The sequence below is a fragment of the Strix aluco genome, chromosome 1, assembly GCF_031877795.1.
Source record: "Strix aluco isolate bStrAlu1 chromosome 1, bStrAlu1.hap1, whole genome shotgun sequence".
In the NCBI taxonomy this organism is placed as follows: Eukaryota; Metazoa; Chordata; class Aves; order Strigiformes; family Strigidae; genus Strix; species Strix aluco.
The window spans coordinates 145,306,199-145,324,713 of NC_133931.1; the positions used below are offsets into that span (position 1 = coordinate 145,306,199).

At 39.9% G+C, this 18,515-nt stretch overlaps 1 protein-coding gene across 1 annotated transcript in view; it reads right to left on the reverse strand.

Annotated features, from left to right (window-relative positions):
• The window catches only part of ZNF385D (zinc finger protein 385D), a 446,378-nt gene extending 430,545 nt beyond the window's left edge, over nucleotides 1-15,833 (reverse strand). The window contains exon 1 of the mRNA XM_074838710.1: nucleotides 15,670-15,833. Within this exon, the coding sequence (XP_074694811.1) occupies nucleotides 15,670-15,772 (103 nt within the window). The 5' untranslated portion in view covers nucleotides 15,773-15,833. The remainder of the gene's footprint in view (nucleotides 1-15,669) is intronic.
• Between the last annotated feature and the right edge of the window lie 2,682 nt (nucleotides 15,834-18,515).

An 18,515-nucleotide genomic window follows, 5' to 3' on the forward strand; every position in this document is an offset into this window, starting at 1 on the left:
AGTTCAGGATTCATGTTTGCTTCCTGGCTTCAATTAAGAGAAAATTAAAACAACATCTCTGTACTGGTTTATTCTGTTTATTATTAGGACATTTGTCAAATACCCTTTCAGCTGTTGAACTGATCATTATTGCTGACCACTGTATACCATACTGCTCTTTGCTTTCTTTAACCAGTTAAATACTTCATCTTCTCCACACCTCTCTTTATATCCACTGTATTCACCTTTGTGCAAGCTCAGTTGTAGAATGCCCTTTATCTGGAAATAAAACCTTCCATGTGAGGCTTTACTGTCCTGCTTCTACTATTTTATCTCCTCCTTAATCATACTCTTTGCTATTGCCCTCCTTATCACTGCTATAATATTTCATATTTCATCATTCAAAAATATTCCACACTTGTAAAATTAAATTGTTTACTCAAGAAGCTATTGATGAGCAATTTTGCAAAGTGCCAACAACATTCAAGCTCTATGCATGCAGATTTGGCCAGATGCTAGCTTTCCCCAGTAAATGCATCTTTCTCCACACTCAAAAACCTACTAAATTGCCTTAGTAAATTCTGCGGATAGCTGTTCCCATTTCTCAAATGCAAATAGCCACTGCGCAGACATTGCCTATGCACCCCTATATGTTCAGGTCATTAAATACAGCTCCTCACTCAAGGCCAGGAAACCACCTATAATCGGTTGAAAGAGTCAGGCAAAGCTGTGTCCTTCTCATATGGAGTTTTGCATATTCTTTTCCACAACAGGCACTCTATCCTTATATATCAATATATAATTTATACATTGATATAACATATGTTAAATATAAATAAATTATATAGAGAATTCATGTTTTGATAGGAATGTTTTAGTTTCAGTAATCAGTAAAAATCAATGAATTGTTTTCAGTAATAATCACTCCAAAAATCTCAGGCAATTCACTTTCAGTTCACAGAATCTTTACCATCTTTCACCTGAAGTTGCAAACTTTATAATTCTAAGATAATTAAAGGCCAACTTACATGCTGGCATGAACAACAATGGTTATCACTTTTGACTAAATGTTCTATTACTTGCAACTCGTTCCCATTTGTTGAACTCTGTATCAGCTTTGTTGTGCCCATACACATTAGAATTACCTCCTACCAGTAGGTTCTCTTCTGGCTCACGGTCATTTGGACACTACTGCATGCTGGTAGGACCAGCTCAGGCCAAGTATTTAACTTCAGTGACTGCCATATGCCGTGTTTTACTCCTACTTCAAATAACTTGGCTGTCAAGGCATACAAAATTCATTCTAAGTGCAGGAGAAGAAATACACTCTCTGAAGTTGAAAAGCTTGCCAAAGGGAAAAGTAGCATTAATAAGGAAATTGTAATGCTCATTTACTGCATGCAGCTTTTCAATATCTTTCTCAAAGTTCTGTAATAGCATATCCAGTGAGAACACAAAAGGCAGGTGGGTGAAACAGTCAGAAACACTGACCCAACAAAAAGGATTTTTACCATTTGCCAATAACAAGCACTAATGCAGTCATTCACCCTCTCCTCACAGTCTGCAGGCACCTCCCAAATCAGATTCTCCCTTACTATCAGCAATTTCCACAGAGCTCTGTAAGTCACATGTACTCAAAACACCAAAAAGACATTTTCCCACAGTCACATCAGTGAAAACAGCAGCTTCCAAAGAGGACAATCATCACTAGCACTTGTCTGTACATCTCACGATTTGAGTTTGGTTTTGATGTGCATAGTTAGGAGAATGGTTTACTCAGAAGAATTCTTCTGTTCTGTCTGTAAAGTTATACCTAAAAAGTTTACTATGTTTGATCTTCCTGAAGTTATTGGCATAAAACCAACAGAAATGAAAATTACGGCGCTCATATAGGTAAGCGTGTGGAGCTGTGGATCTTGGGGCTCATTGGGCTGACACTTTGGACTCATTACAATTGTGAAGAAAAAAACCTGAAGAATTTCACACACATTGAAAACCCCACAAATTTCTTTAAGAAAAATCAAATTAACGGCTATATATTAGCAGCAGATAATTTACTACATTTATCTACCAGAAGAGTCTGTAGTGCACCAGATGGAAATTTGAATAGGCAGGTGGCAGGAACACCAAATTCTAAAAATGAAAGGCAAGAGGTTAAGTGGGAGGGGAAACCACATTTAAATTTTTGCCTTTGATAACAAAGCTTGGATTTAACTGAGGTTATGGGGATTAAGTAAAGGAGTGAAGAATTTTTGGAACAGAAAAGACATGGAAATTAGTGTATCATGAAATGTGAGAGAAAGAGAGAAAATATGGTAGTGTATTTAGAGTCTTTTCCCTCCCAAGACTTGGTAACAGAAAGGTTTGTGGCAGACAGTCTACAATGGGATAATGCCAGAAGTATAAATAAGAATATAAAAAGTAAAGGGGAGACACAACCAGGTAAAAATGTTCAAGAAAAGAACCACTTTATTAAACTGGAAAAGGACTGTTAACATCTTATAGTTTGGACAAAACTGTGTTATTCCATAGGCACAGGTTACACTTAATGTAACCTGGCTATATGCTTAACTATGTGCCCTAACCTTCCATACTTTGAATATTCTTACTGTATTAATTTGTGGCAAAACCTGAGCTTTAAGATTATGCAGAGGATGGCTTAAAAAGCAAAGAGGAAGTATTTTTCCATTTTGATAGGAAGCAAAAATAGATGCAAAAATTATGCACCTAACATGTATACAAAACTGTGGGGAAACAAACCAAACCAAACCAAAACAAAAACCCCATGAACAGGGTTTTGCTATGTACAGCTATTAAACATATTTTCATTCACTTAACTGTAAGGGTTTTATTGACAGTGTGAAAGCAATGGCTTTAATTCAGGAATGGTGTTATTCAGAAATCAAAATGATTATGCACACATCAAATATCTGTTATTTCAGGTCTTACTTGAAATCAGCATGTTATCAAACTCTGGGACAACAGAATAGTTAATCAATTTGACATAAAATTGCTTTCCAAAACATTCAGAGGCAAGTCAATAAAGAGCTTTTTTCTTACCTTTTACAAAGGAAAAAAAACAAAACAAAACAAAAAAGGCTTACTTGTAAACAGATGCACCTGAAAATGGCCTGAAACCAGGCAGCTTTAAGCTTCAAAGTTATTCACACTTCACAAATAAAATTCTACCTCACCAGAGGAGTGAGGAGAGAAATGACAGTTCTATCTTGTTATAGACTTTCACATCGAGATATTTACCGCCTTCCTATCTCTGTCAAATCTGATTATAAACCAGGGATCAGCAAGCAGAAGATTGAAGGCTCATCTGAGAAGATGGAACAAATGAAATTGATGAAAACTGCACATACTGTGTCAGTTTTACAGAAACAGTCATCCAGACAGAGGGAACAGGTATGAGTGTTCTCAGTCGCTCTGACTTTGAAATGTAAATGAAAACTGCTGGAATTGTAGAACAGAAAGTGCTAACTTTTATATATATATATTGTGGGAGTCTCCTCACATTAACAAGCTTTGTGGAGCACAGGATCAGCATTATATTAAATGGAGATCCTTGCTGATCTTTGGGCTTTCTCTGTTCTTATTGGAGAATTTTTTTCTCCATAGGCATTATATGCATTCAATCTCTATTCTGTAAGGAAAGGAAGTACTTTTGTACCTTTGTGGGGGGCGGGAGGGAGTTGCCTTTCCCACTGCCACCCAACTACACAAATAAATGACAGTCCGCTCTTTCAGCTGCCACAGTGTGATTTCCACTTGCCAATTACTTTTTACGGATTTAACACTTTAGCACCCAACTATGTTTTGAACATAAGATGATGCAAGTTGAAAAGGGGTATCCTTCAATTGTCTGATGCTTTCTAAAACCACGATTTTTCTGAGCATCTATAAATAGTTTACAGAATGGCAAGTAGTCTCAACCTCTATAAGCAAAGTGATACATTTGAAGTCCCCCCTTCCAAGAGCGACACATCAGAGAGGAGGCAGACACACACACACACCGGCACTCCACACAGTACCTAATTCTAATTTGAGAGCTACGTGGGCCCAAATCCATGCCTGTTCCTTCATGCAGTAGAGCAGGTGCAAGCACATTCAGGGCACTGCCTCCTATAGCATGTAAGAGTCTCTCCCAGAAATGTGATGGGTGTAGGAGTAGCAGATCATCAGGACAGAGCAAGTTTAATTTCATTCTCTGTGAACTGCAAATGCAATTTCTCTTGCTGCATCCTGGGAAAAGTACATCAGCAAAACTATCCTCCCACAGTGGATTTACTAAAGTGATTTTTTAAAAATGAATGGAAAGAGAGAAAAAGAAATCCTATGCAGAATAAAACTCCCCTGCTTATACATTTTTTCAATTATACTGTCTAAAATGGAAGTTCCACTCTGACATTTTAAAAGAATTTATTTTCTTTCAGCTATCAGCAAAGATAAAAAAAAAAAAGTTTTGAGAGAAAAAAAAAATCCCTACACAGAAAGAATACTCACTCTCCCTTCCTTCCCATCCTCCCACATTTTCCTTTATGGGTTTTTCTGCTTTTACTGCCTACATTCTTCACCTGAAGTCAAACCCTCTGTTTATGGCATCACAGTGGTTGCTGTGAAGGTGATTACAATGTACAAAGCCAAAAGTGATGAGTTCAAATTTGGAATGAGCAGTAGTATCTCATGAAATCTGTCTAAAGTAGTAGGCCATTTTAAAAAAATGGGGAAAAGAAAAAAAGAAGAAAAAAAACAGAACAAGTATATTGAAAACAAATAAATTAACTTCTTAAATGACTGATTGCCATCACTTTTCATTATCACAACTGTTTTCAGATATGTTACTCCAATGGTTGTAGAGACTAAGTGCTAACCTATACATATGGAAACAAGCACACATGAACAGACAGTGCTAACACAGATGGCAGCAGAGTTCCTAGCCATGCTCCTTAGTAGTGCCTCCTGTGATTGCTATCTTTTTCTGTAGCAAAAACAAACAACAAAACGTGGCAACACAGACATGCACTACACAGTGCTGCTCTGACAATGAAAGTACTTCATGTCACCCTTCATACAGCATATTTGTCTACACCAGATTCAAGACTCAGCAAGTTCTTACCAGAGAACACAGATTCCTGAAAAAGCTATTAGTTCATCATAATTCCTTCTGCTACACGGATTGGTTTCATACGTACCTTCTCACACATAGACACATTTAAAAATACAACTGTTGAAGTATGGGTGCTAATTCTTAAGAAACATGTTAAAGATTACAAACAGGAGAAATCTGTCTTGCCATTTGCATCACAAAGTCAGCCACTGCCAAATTTTCACAACTTTGAGCAGATACAGTCCTTAATTTCTCCTTACATTAGGAAAATCATATATGACTTAAATTAACTGAATTAGTTTTTAAATCATGTGTTGCCTCTAACTTTGACACCTGAAATATTACTAGGAGTGTAAGGTCCAAGGAAGACCGTTGAACAAAAATTTCTGAATCAGACCTGTACTGACAGAAATGCTTGCCCATCTACTTCTTAAAAGCAACAACTGAAAAGAGCAGTGGGACAGAGATAAAATCAGATATCAAATGTAAAAAAAAAACCCCAAGCAACAGTTGCAGACAACACAAGCAAGAGAAAAATTTCAAAACTGAGACTTTAATGGCCACAGAACTCAATGAAAGATCTTATTAAAATATTATTAAGCAAATCAAGTGATTCCCTAAACAATCTTTTAACGTGAGTGCCCTGAAAGTGTCCATGGCTCAATGTAACCTATTAGATGATCACAGAAGCATTAACAAATTAATCATACCTAATAGCTGAATTTATTAGGCTATGCAAGACAATGGGTGTTAATATCAAAAATTATAAAGTGCTTCCTTGGAAAGAAAAACAGTACTCCTCTGTACCAGGGACATATATTACCAGCAAGGTTGTACTACTACACAGACTGTGTTGTATGACAATTTCTTACACAGGAACATAACTGGAAAGCAGTGAAATTGACTGGTAGGCTTGTACACAAGAAGATACCATGACTTAAAGATGAAATGGAGCTGCAGCTTCTTCAGCAGATTCCTGAAGCCAGACACGGGGGACACTCAGAGAAACCCACCCACCCTGCTGGCAGGGTGGCATGTGGAGCCTCAGAGCAGGCAGCCATGCTACTACCCCAAAGCTGGGACCCAGAGAGCGCTGGGAGCCCAGACCCAATCGGACCATCAGGGTTCCAGGCCCCTCGCTAAAGAAGCCAGAGACAGACCCTAGAAAGTTTGTGAAAGGTTCCTGATGTTCACAAATGTGTTCAGTGAACATTGGGCCTGCAGCTACAGGACTGCAATTTGGTTACAGCTTCCTTGCTCTTGGCTGCAGAGTTCAAGAAGTGCAGTTAGAGTTCACCGAAATGCAGAATCTTTGGTTCATGGACAATCTTTCTTTTTTTTTTTTTTTTTATCTGATTTGGACTAGAGGAGTGGATGATTCATAGGAATACGCTGAGCTTGTATTTACTTCTACAGATTTGTGGGCAACTACCCAGCAAGACCAGGACAAAGAGGCACACAAGCTTTCTACTAACAGAACCTAGTGAAATGGCCTCTTGCTACAGAGCACAGCACAGGAATCCAGACAGAAAACGCTTAAATAGATCCAACATTAGTTCTCTTCCTTCAACACTGCTGAAGAGAGGTACAGCAGAGATTGGTGGTCTCACTCCAGAAGAGAGTAAAAGGTAGACATGCATATTGAGTCTGGACATCTAAATCAACTTCAACGTATACAGGATACAAGCTCAGCACGTTTAAGGAAGACAGAAAGCAGATCGGAGTGGTCTGAAGACTGAAGCCCTCAGCCCTGTTAAAAACAAATGAACCAATCAACCAAGCAACAAACTAAAAAAAAACCCACCAAAACACACAGCAAAGCATTATCTTTCAGATTCTTTCTATAATGACCAGAGACCTCTGTGCTACAACTACACTGGAACATTTCAATTATTCAAGTTGCCAAGACCCTTCTTGTCACAAAATCTTACCTGCACTTCTGATTTATGCAATGGATAGTTGTAGGGCCAGAAACCTGGCATACTCTTTTGTGTTTCTCAAAAAGTTACTACATTTCTGGGTATACTCTGACAAGGGACTGCCAGCCTAGGAATAGTTAGCACTTTTTATTCAAAGCACCATGCAAATAAGCAAATTATTAGCTTTCCGTAGATCTTTTCTGGAATATCCTAAGATGAGGCAGTTTGGATTATGTTTTGCAAGTGATACTTCAGATAATCAGTGGAATCATTTTAGCACCGCTTACTCTTGGCCTGATTTCTAGAAAGATGGGGCCATCATCTAGAACTCCCACTTTTCCAAAGTTTTCAGACTCGATTTTGAATTTCAACTTGTGAAAAAGTAACCAGTTGCCAGATTTTGTGCATTCTCCTTCCTTGGATGTTTTCAAGACTGCAAAGACTGGACTGAAGAAAGCCCTGAGCAACCTGATCTGATCTCACAGCTGACACAGAGCAGGAGACTGGACTAGATACCTTCCTTAGGACCCTTCCAACCTGAATTATCCTATGCATTCCTCAGGTTTCCACTAGATATGCTGAATATAATCAGGACTTAATGGATCTAAATATTTTAACTTGATTTAAAAGAAAAAAAAAAAAGTTCCTCACTATTGTCATACCATACCAATAAAAGGTTTTGCAACTTTCCTCTTTTTATACTGAGAAAGTAGTAGAGTTTCAGTTTGCAGAATATAAAAGCCATTGGCTAAAAATGTCCATTTACCATCAAATCGGCATCATGGTGTTACTGGAGTAAGATAGGGAAGAAAAGCTAGCCATGATCTAGGATGCATCTTCAGATTTACCCTCCCCGCAATGGAATAACTTCTCAAAGTTCTTAAGAACCCTGAAAAACTCTCAGGTGGCACCTAATAATCACTTCTGTGAGATCATTTGTCTGCTTCAGTCCCTGGAACAAGTGGCAAAACATAATTCAAAAAGCCTAGAAAATAAGCTCACTGAGTGATATGGTACATCCAGCAAGCAGCCACCTCCCACAAGATCAAGTCATTCCAAGATCAGAATCTCACTCCAGTTTCTGCAAGGCGATCCTTTTCCCACACCTTTAGATTTGTAATATAGCCCTCTACCAAAAAGTAAAGTAACTGAGCTGGGACTATCTTCTCAGCCTGGACATCAAGAAAACAAAGACTACACACACAAAAAAAACCCAAAACATGCTCCTATTTTGATCAGACTGTTACCACTTCTCAGTAAAAAATAACAAGATATCCTCCCATTGCACAATGAATAAAACCAGCAATAACTTCTTTTTTGCTTCATTAGAATTTGCCTTTGTAGGCTAAAAGCTTGAACCAATTTAGGCTGCACCCAGCTGTACCATTAGCACGAACAACTGACCATCCCTCAGGCTACTTCAATGTTAACTGAAATCAATACCTGGACTGGGAGCAGCCTGCCATAGAGAATCCACAGCAGTCCAACGTCATCCAGACTGGAAAAGACCGTGTTTCCCTAAAGCATTTCTTGTGTTCTAAAGACCACTTTCGTCTAGTTTTAAAATGGATTTGCAGACCTGAATATCTCTTGGAATTCCAAATAGCTAGACAGCCAAAAATTCACACCTCTAGCTTATATAAAAATCGAAGATTGTGTTCCCTTTCCCTCTAAGTCAGGCTTGAACATTATAAGCCATATATTAATGATGTCAAGACTTGATTATCAGGATGCCTTATATTTAAAAACCATGCAAAAGCCTAAAGACATTCTGGCCAGCACAGAGCACAGCATCTCATTTGTTTTGTGATGCTGGCTGATGTGAATGCATCACAAGGGTCCCTTGATCTTTCTGCATACAGCTTCTCATTACAGAACCTCCTCTCACTTACCTCCTAAAAAATTTTACTTACGCCCACTTCTTGTCTAGCAGGAACCATGACCTCCCACATGAAACCACAGTGACTATCAGCCAAAAAGATGAAACTGGTGAGGACTCCTGGTCATACTACGCAAATCTACCCCATCCAACTTCTGGAGAAAGAGTATCTCTTCTCAACCTCCCATTCCTCCCCCTCACTACAAATGCCAGCAGTTTAGACAGCTCTGTAGTTTCAGAGCTTCTGAGTGAGAAGTACTGAACAAAAAACTGGAATGGTTTGTACAGCAAAGCTCAATGCAGTCATTGACAATAACAAGTCTTTTTTCTCACTTCTTTCCACAGGCTCTTGGGTTCGTTATCACAAACTAACAGTTCTACTTTAATCTGCCTTCAGGAGAAGGTTCTACCCACTAATTCCTACTCCTCATTTCTTCTTTTTGATACTTTCCACAGAAACATGGCATCAACAACTCTTAATAAAAATTGGTCATAGAGAGCCAAGAAAAATATGCTTAGACATGACAGTGCACAGGACAAGATCACAAAGCCATCTTAAAAAAACCCCACCTTTTACACAACATTTTAGTTGTATTTATTAAGCAGATCCTTCAGTATTCACCTTCAAAATGCAACAAAGGTCTTTTTTTTTTCATGGAAATAAAGAAAAACATTTCAGTGATACTACCACAAAGTAAGTTAAGGCTAAATGCTATTATATGAGTCAAGGTACAGCCAGTGTAATACCTTTTTAACAAAAGGACATTTATTTGCAAAACACTCTGCTTAAATAGCAACCAGAGTGCAATCTGCAAGCCCACTCACATGGCAAGAGGTGTGAATTTGCATCTGCTGGCACAGCCTCCCTGCCACGTGGCCCTTTCATTTGCACCCTGTCACTTGTCTGCTCTATTAGCATTATTAAACTAACCAAATAACACTATAGTTTTGTTTCACTTCTTATTTAATGTTTCAATATTTTAAACAGCACTAATTTAAAATCCATCAACAAAACAGAACATATCAAAACGAACCTACAATAACAACATTCCTGGTTTAACTGTTATATATGTATGTGTATTGCAACTCCGCTATGTTTTCATATGATTGGAAATACTACAGCTTCTACCCAATTTCATATACATGGAGACAGAATATGAAAATGCTACCCTACAGCTTCATGAGAAAGACAGGTTGAATCCCAAGAGGATAAAGATATTCCAGGTTTTGGGATGGCTTATCCTTCTGCTGCTCAGAACAGCACTGGGTAAAGTCCAGTCCAAATACATATGGGAAAGCAGTCAGAGTTGCCACGGTTCCAATCAATTATTATGGCGACGTGATGAAACAAATTCAGTGCATAAACAGACATTCCAACTTTAGTTAATGGACAAGATGATTCATTGTTATAACATGGCAAGGCGAAATGGAAATACAAAGGCAGAGACACTAGGCTGAATACTAAGACTGGAAACTTCCAGATGTGAGTATAAAATGCCCCTGAGCCAGGGTTACTCAAAATATAAAATACTTCAGAATGTACTAAAATGAGGTAGTTTCTATAGTTCTGTCAGAGTAATCATTTCACCTAGCTTCACAATTTTAAACAGCAAGAGCCAAATGATTAGGAAAGTGATTCTTTTTTTCTCCTTTTAAAGCACACCTTGCATTTCCCAAAGTGATTTGTTACCTCTGTCTGATTAAAACTCTCCAAATCTGTAAAAACAAAGGTCAGAAAAATGAATCTGGTTATGGAATGAAGGGGAAGTCTTTGGTTTCTTAACTACATTTCTGTGCCAAAATTAGATTTAAATGAATATCATAAAACTATTTGGAGTCTGCTTCTACAATCTAGATGGTGCATTTGTAATTCTGTTGTAAATTCAAATTTAGAATAATCCATGGATTTGTAGCTTGGATTACTTCTTCTAATTGTGCAAGTTGTAATGCTAGGTTTTATCAGTATCATAAATAACCTCTTCCGTGCACTAGGGGAAAAAAGGCACATATCTGGCCATGCAGGTATTACCCTTTATACAGTAACGCTATTGTGAACTAATTTGAAAAAAAAAAAAAAAAAAAACAACACCATACACACAAACAAAACCCAAAACATACACAAAATGGAACTTAACTCCTAAATCACACAAGTTCTTATAGAAGTTGTACCCTATTATGTCTGATTAGGATAAGAAAAGAGGTATCAGCTGGCACTTACATAAAGGAAAAGACTAAGCAAGTTAAAATGTGTTTGGTAAACCAACCTTTCTTGTTCTCCAGGTCAAACCCTTTACCCATCCATTTGTTGTGAAAGCCATGCCTTCACAGCAAGGTCTGCATTACATGGCAAACAGACACTCACTGACTAGTGGGACACCAAAAGTGGTCAAGGCATCAAAGCACTAGTAGATCTACATATAGGAACATACAGGCTAGAAAAATGTTTTAAGATTTAGTCTACCTGCAGGTTATTCCAGCTGATAACAGAAAAGAGGTTTACTTGCTTCAAGAAGAGAACTTCTTTTATATTAAGCACATTTATATATATAAATATATATATATAAAAAAACGACGCCTACATGAATTTCAGACATTTACTTTTACAAACACTGCAATAAGCCACACGTAAAAAGTGAGGCATAGAGAACTACGCCTCCAGCAAAACAAAAGATTTTGTTATGACTGCCTCAGTATGACCAAGAACATTATTTCCCAGGAGACAGAGAAGGAAAAAAGGAACAAGATGACAGAAAATAGTAAAGCATGTTCTTGAATATTTCAAGAAGAAATGTGCAAAGATGAGAACATCTGAAACTGGAAAGCTCAAGCACAACTTAATTTCCCTACCGTCAACTGTGGAATTAGTCCAGTCGCAATCAGTACGTGCAAACATCTAAGCTTATAGCAGAGGAAAACAATGGACAGGTTTTTTTCCTCTCTCCCCATTCTTCCACCAGTTCAACACATTTAGAGGAGTCCACTTCTCTGGAGTGATAATATGCTGACTTCTATCCTTACCGCACTATAACATTTCTGTTACACTCAGATAGAATTAAACAGAAATGCAGACAATAGTTTTTGTCTTGTCCTGTGACAGCTCTAGACAGGTGAAGACTAAAATTAGTCAGCGGGTCCAGGTGAAAAAGAGGTCTGTGTTGCTACAGCTCACATTTATTTATCTAGCCTACCTGGGCACGATCCAACATATTGGCGCAATACCAACTGATTTCATTGGGCTGGCTGAAGCACAGAGGACTTCCACTCCCCTGCCTAAATTTGGCACATTTTGTAAGCAGTTAAAAAAAAATTAAAAATTGAAGTAGTAATAATTTTCTGTCTAAAATATCACCAATGTGTACACACACACTCCTACACATACATCCAGGACTATTTACTTGAGCTTTTTTCCCCCAGTAATTGTTTTAACACTAAGGATGGAGAACTACTTTTTCACTACAAAACTTTCACACAGCTTTAAAAAGGGATATAAAATATTGCTTTCTCTCCAGAAGGTATTTCTGCTGGTGTCAAGTAACTTAAAACATCTTTCTGTTTCACAACTAGTCACAAACTTCCATATCTACTCCTCAAGGGAAGAGATTTTTTCATACAAATATTTCAGTTTTCTTCAGCAGTACAGTAAAATACTACCTGATTTACACTGTGGTTTTCATTATGCTACTCCTTAACATCTTCTGCTTAGAGACTATCTGTAACAGAATTCTGGCAGTAACCACCGATCCAGGTTTTCAGGCTCTTGGGAGATTTTACAGGTAAGGTCCCAATGCTAACCCAACATTAAATCATTTAAAAATGGTCTTTTTACAAGATGATTAACATTCATCATCTTAACGGGATCTTGAACTTTTTGCTGCAGTCTGGACAAAGACTTCGTTTACTGTCTAGACCACAATAGGTGGAAACTCTAATTCTACTTTACATTGATTTACATGGTATAAAACTACAAAAAGTGTAAAAACAAGAGCTTCTGCACATGAGATAGAGAAAATTTCATATTCATGTTTTAAAATATTTGAGAAGTATAGAGAAGTCTCCATAACTGCTCATATAAAAGGTGAGAGGAATGTCAAAACTGGCAAATACTTGTAACTTGACTCAGTTAAGCAGCAGGTTTGCTCAGGTGTTCACAACTCAATATGCACCCTGACAGTTTTGACCCTTAACTGATGCGCAAATAAAAGTATCTTAATCCAACATACACCAAAATATTGTGCTTAGTCTTCAGCTGGTGTCAATAATAACAGCACCATTGAGATGCATAGAGCTATGCCACTTTTTACAAACACAGGCTGGTGGCCCACAGAAATGGTTTTGCAGCAAAAAGAGAATCGGAAACAACAACATCACTTCCCAGTTCTCTTGGGAGTAGTTCTCACTTCACTTTGATAATTGCACGCATACACGTATGAATGAATCAAACGTGTAAGTGCGTTTCCCAGTTAAAAACTGCTGACAGCTCACATACTTAGAAGTAAAATTGTGGTATATCTTACTTATAACCCCTCTAATGCTTTAGTTTGAACATTTTAAGTAAAATTTCCGTTCCTGCACGAAGTGATCAATGCTGTCTACAAAAGCTAAAATTCACTTCCATTCTTGGAGAACAGAGGATTTCTATAACTTTGAAAATTTAAGGAGCATACTAAAGTAATACTACACTTTTTTTTTTCCTCCTCAAAAATCTCCCTGTTGCACACAACCAGTATTAGGGACATACAAATTAGGTCTAATTTTGTTTTTACCTTACATGTGGAGCTGTTAAAGGATAGTAAATGACCTGGTAAATAAGTCCAGTGCACCCTGCAAAGACAGTACAGCGAGAAGAGTGATTATCCTTAAAGTACAATTGAAAATTAATTAGGATGCAAATGGTATGTGCTGCAGTGTAATTTAGTGTCCCGTGTTGTTACAGCAATTACTTAAACGAGAATTTAGTGCCATATGATACTTTACAAAACATTCATAAGAAGCAACTCCGATAGACTGAAGCACAGCACACCTTTTTTGTTAAGCTAAATTAGAACCAAGTTATAAAATATCTCCCTAAATTAACTAATTTACGGTAGAGCTACTTTGACAACCTTTTAAACACAGCAGCATACTGCAGTATTATAAACTTTGCCACAATTGCACAGCTGTATCACTCGAAGGTTTTCAGTTTGGCCCGACACCTTACACCACACAGTCTGTGGGTTCAATTCTGGCTCTTCTCAGGTCAGTGGCAAAATGCCCACTGACTTCACTACATCCAGGATTTTGGTCTATGTGCATAGCTCCTGTATAACACACATGTATGTTATACATGTTACCGTATAACAGGTATATAACTTAAAGGGATGCCACCAACTCTCTTTGAGTTATTGCCCACTACCAGCATTACACTCAGAATTAAGAGGATAAATATTTGCAACTATTTTTAAACAACCACTTTTGTTCTCTAACTGGGTAACACTTCCTCTTCTGCACAGTCATTTATTTTAGAGGTTTTTTGATAACCACTGACAAAACCTTCACTCAGACTTTTAGTCTGTTTCCTCTTTGCCCTGTGAAAGGGACATAAACAAGCATAAAAGGAGGTGTGGCTGCGAAAGCACTTTAGCTCAGAAATATCCAGGTGTCAGTTGGTGGGAGAAGCAACTTCTAGATTTCTTTCATTTCAGACCTGCACTTGGGGGTATTACTTTCATAGCAAGCACCTTCTTCAGAATGCTGTCACCTAAGACGCCAGGCTCCCCGCCATCCCAACATCTTTGTCGTCAAGATTACTGCGTGCGCTACAGTGCTCTGTATACTTGTAAAGAGTACAAATTACTCTTTCAGCCAAATTATTTTCTCTGGAAAAGGCACAGAGTTACTTTGGGGACTAACGTATCCAACAATAAGCAAGCACAAATTAAAGCAGAACTCAAACGCAATTTAAACTGTTACTATATCCTTGAGAGGTTAGATTAGAGACTTCTGCAAACCCACTTACCCAAATAGCGGGTTTAAAACTCACGGGAAACACACAGCTAAAACAAATTCTAGTGAGATTTCCAGACACTGCAACTGTATCCACAGGCAGTTGGGTTTGTTCATCAAAGCAGACAACGGCGACAGCCAAGTGGTACAGTAAGGAACCCGTACATGACAGATGTGGCTCTGGGGTCACCACGTTCACCGTGCAGCACACAACGGGGCACGAACCTGACACTTGTTTTCAGTAGTTCGTGCAACACCCTTCCCTTCTGTGTTTTCAAAGTCAGGACCCGATTTTGGAAGAACTCTTTGTGTGCTGCTTCGGCTCGGAAGAGAGCATCTGTCTCCCCGAAAGAAGTAACGGGGGGACAAGAGCACCCAGGGCAACTATATTTAACAGTGCTCTAAGGGCACTGAGACCAGACAGATGCAAGCCAAAAAAGATTTCGAGGGCTCTTCCCAGAGTCGCTGGCGTTTGCCAGGTTGCAAATGCTTTCTGCAACAATCAAAGAATCCGCTATCAGAGCAAGATGCCAAAATGCACGCAAGCACGATTCCTCTGCCCTAGCCCCGGTGCGCGGTAAAAGGCATGAGGGGCGCAGCTCGGCGGAGTTTGGGCGGGGGGAGCTCCCCGCCCTCGGCACCCGCCGGAGGGGCAAGGCAAAGAGGATCCCCCCGCCCCACAGCAGCCGAGCGGCTGCACCAAGTCACAGGCAAGTTGGCCCCGGGGGTGCTCCGCGCGGACCTCGGAGCTCCCCGTCCCACCTCGGCGGCGGCGGCTGACCCCCCCCGCCCCTTACCGTGCCGCGGCTGGGGCTTGCCGCCCGCCGGCTTCTCCTTCCTGCCTCCCGCCGCGCTCCGCATCCGCCAGCACGCCGCCCCCCTGCCCAGCGAGCCGGCCATGCCGCCGGGCGGCCCCGCGCAGCAGCGCCGAGCCGGGCGGGGAGAGCGCGGCGGCGGCGACGACGGGGCGCGGGACCCGCTGCCCGGCGGCGGCGGCGGGCGGGAGCTGCGCGGTGCCGGCGGTCCCGCCTCCGCCCGGCCCGGTGTCAATCAGCGCGAGCGGGCGGGCGGGGGGGAGCAGCACGGAGCCCCGGGCAGCGCCGCCCCGCGCCCCCCCGCCCCGTTCAGCCGGGGAACGGTGCTTGGGCTCCTGCCCGGCCGGGGGTGGGGAGCGACGGGGGGGGCAGATCGGCGGCAGCCCCCCGGTCGTACCGTGGGGAGGGAGAACATCAGAGGAGGCGGTGATGGGCTCCCGGGACCAGAAGGCTTCCTTCCACACTTGGGGAATGACAGTCCCCGGCATAAACCTCCTCCTGCCCGCCGGCAAGTCCTCCTACAGCACCTTCACTGACAAACATGTGTACGTTACCTCCTGCCATCAACATCGTTGGTTCTGCACACTCCTGACTCTATAACGATGAGTAACTCAACCTGAGATTCCCACTTCCCACAAGCCCATGTGTGGTGAGACAGCAGCCTCCCTCCCTCCCGCACCCCCCGGAGCACCCTCTTCCTCGCTAGAGTGCCGGGGACCCCCCCCCCGACGTCGTGTTCTCCTCCCTTGCTTTAGCATGAGGCCTCCAAAATTGCTGTAAAAGGGTCGTTGCGACGTCAGAAACACAACATTCACTGCAATTTGTTGTCCTCTTAAAATCAGATTTAGTGATTAAAAAGTTACAGGCGCAGAGAGATGGAATATTAGCAGTTTTCAGGCAAAAAAACCCATAGTTCGAAATGCAGTTATAGTCCCGAGGATGTGGCGGAGCAGGATGCTTCCTAAGTACAAATAATGCACATAACTTTTGTTCGTAATCTTGATAATAAATCCACCTGTATGTCAAATTATAGCAGTCACTGCAACAGCCCTGAAAAGGTATTCCACAGTTGATTTTTCATTTTTCATACACATAAATATCTATATGGCATCAGCACTTCCCACGAGGCATATCCTTCTTTCTATCTGGACACTTTGAAATACAGACAAAATGTATGCAGAACTTGCACTGATCGAAAGAAAAAAAAAAGGAGAAAAAGGAAAATAAAACCTCCTTCCTGTGCCATTATATTCTATCTCTGTTCCCTTGACTTCAAGAAGTTTGTGGAGAACGATAATTAGGATTCACTGTTATCATAACTTTAAAACTTGTTTCTTGGAAACTGACTCAGAACCAGGTAGCACTTAAAAAAATTAAAAATTCAGTTTTGTTTCTGAGAGACTCTCTTTGGCTTTGAAACTCAAACAGCCAAGCTGTCAAGGAGCCATAGCCTATGATGCAACAGCACTGTTTTGTCCCCCAGTTAAAAGTTATCCACCTTTTTTTCCAGTTCTGATCTCCTCCAACAGCCTCTGCTAATCCATTATCCATCCTAAGCCCTGAATTCCCCCCAGCTGTTCTGCCTCACCTGTGAATTCTGGCTCGAAGAAGTGAGTCAGTCCAATGTTGTCGTCTCCTGAAGCTGTTGGTGTTTGAACACGCTGCGTCAGGGGTGGTTTTCATCAGCGCTGAGAATGATTCATGTGAACAAGGATCACTGACCTTGACCCGACATGTACAGATACACCCTGCGGTGATGAATGTAATAGAATAAACAGTTAGATATGACTGCTTATTCCCTCTTGTAGTGTTGTTCTTGCCCAACTCTATTGCACTATAGTACAAATAATGACTCATTTGCTTACCCTCATAATATCACATTTAAAAACCTGCTATTCATCTCCGCTTGAAGGATCTTAAATAAATACACTCCCAAAATGACTGATTTAAATCACATATATTTCTATCACTTGATCCTGTTTCCGTTGTTATTGGTAGACTACACAAGTGGGTGTGTGGTGTATCATGTCACTGCTGTTCTACATGAGGATATTCTTTATAGTGAATAGTCTTTGTCTTTTGATAAATGTACTTTTATAATAGTATTTACACAGGGGAGGAGGAAGAAAGAAAAATGAAAGAAAATACATCTGGAGTTATATCTGCTTTTGCAAAGAATGTGAAACTCCTACAGCAATTAGTTGGAATGCAAATGAAGAACAGGGTATAAAAAGTTTTGTAGAGAGCAATATTTTTAAATTATATAAAAATATATAGCATCTAAAACAAGGAATTAGTGAGAAGAAGGAAAAGTCTACAATAGTTGTATGTAGAATTAATATTCCAGAACAGGTTTAATAAATAGGAAAAAAGCAAAAAATACTTATACCAACCTTACATACTTGTGTCTTTGTGCAAAGAGGTATTTTTGCAGAAACTTTAATAGCTGAAAAAAACCCCTTCTTGAAAGATTAATTTTTTCATGATCAACATTTAATAACTTTCCTTTTTCTTTTTTTTTTTTTAAGGAGTGAAAGACATAACACTCTTAAACACTGTTGTACAGTGTAGTACCTGTGATTTAAAGGACCATCACACTTATACTCCAACAAAGGGTGTAATGGAGAACATGAGCAGCCTCTGTGGAAAATAAGAGGTACAGATATCATAAAATGACAATACTGGAATGTTATACAATACCTCTATGTATCATACTGTCATTCCCTTAGCGTAGCCTCATAAGTTGCAAGCTAATTTTTGTTTGTTCTTGTTTATGTTTCCTGCTCATTTAATGTTGAAGATGTACAACTGTTTTCATGTATTAACTT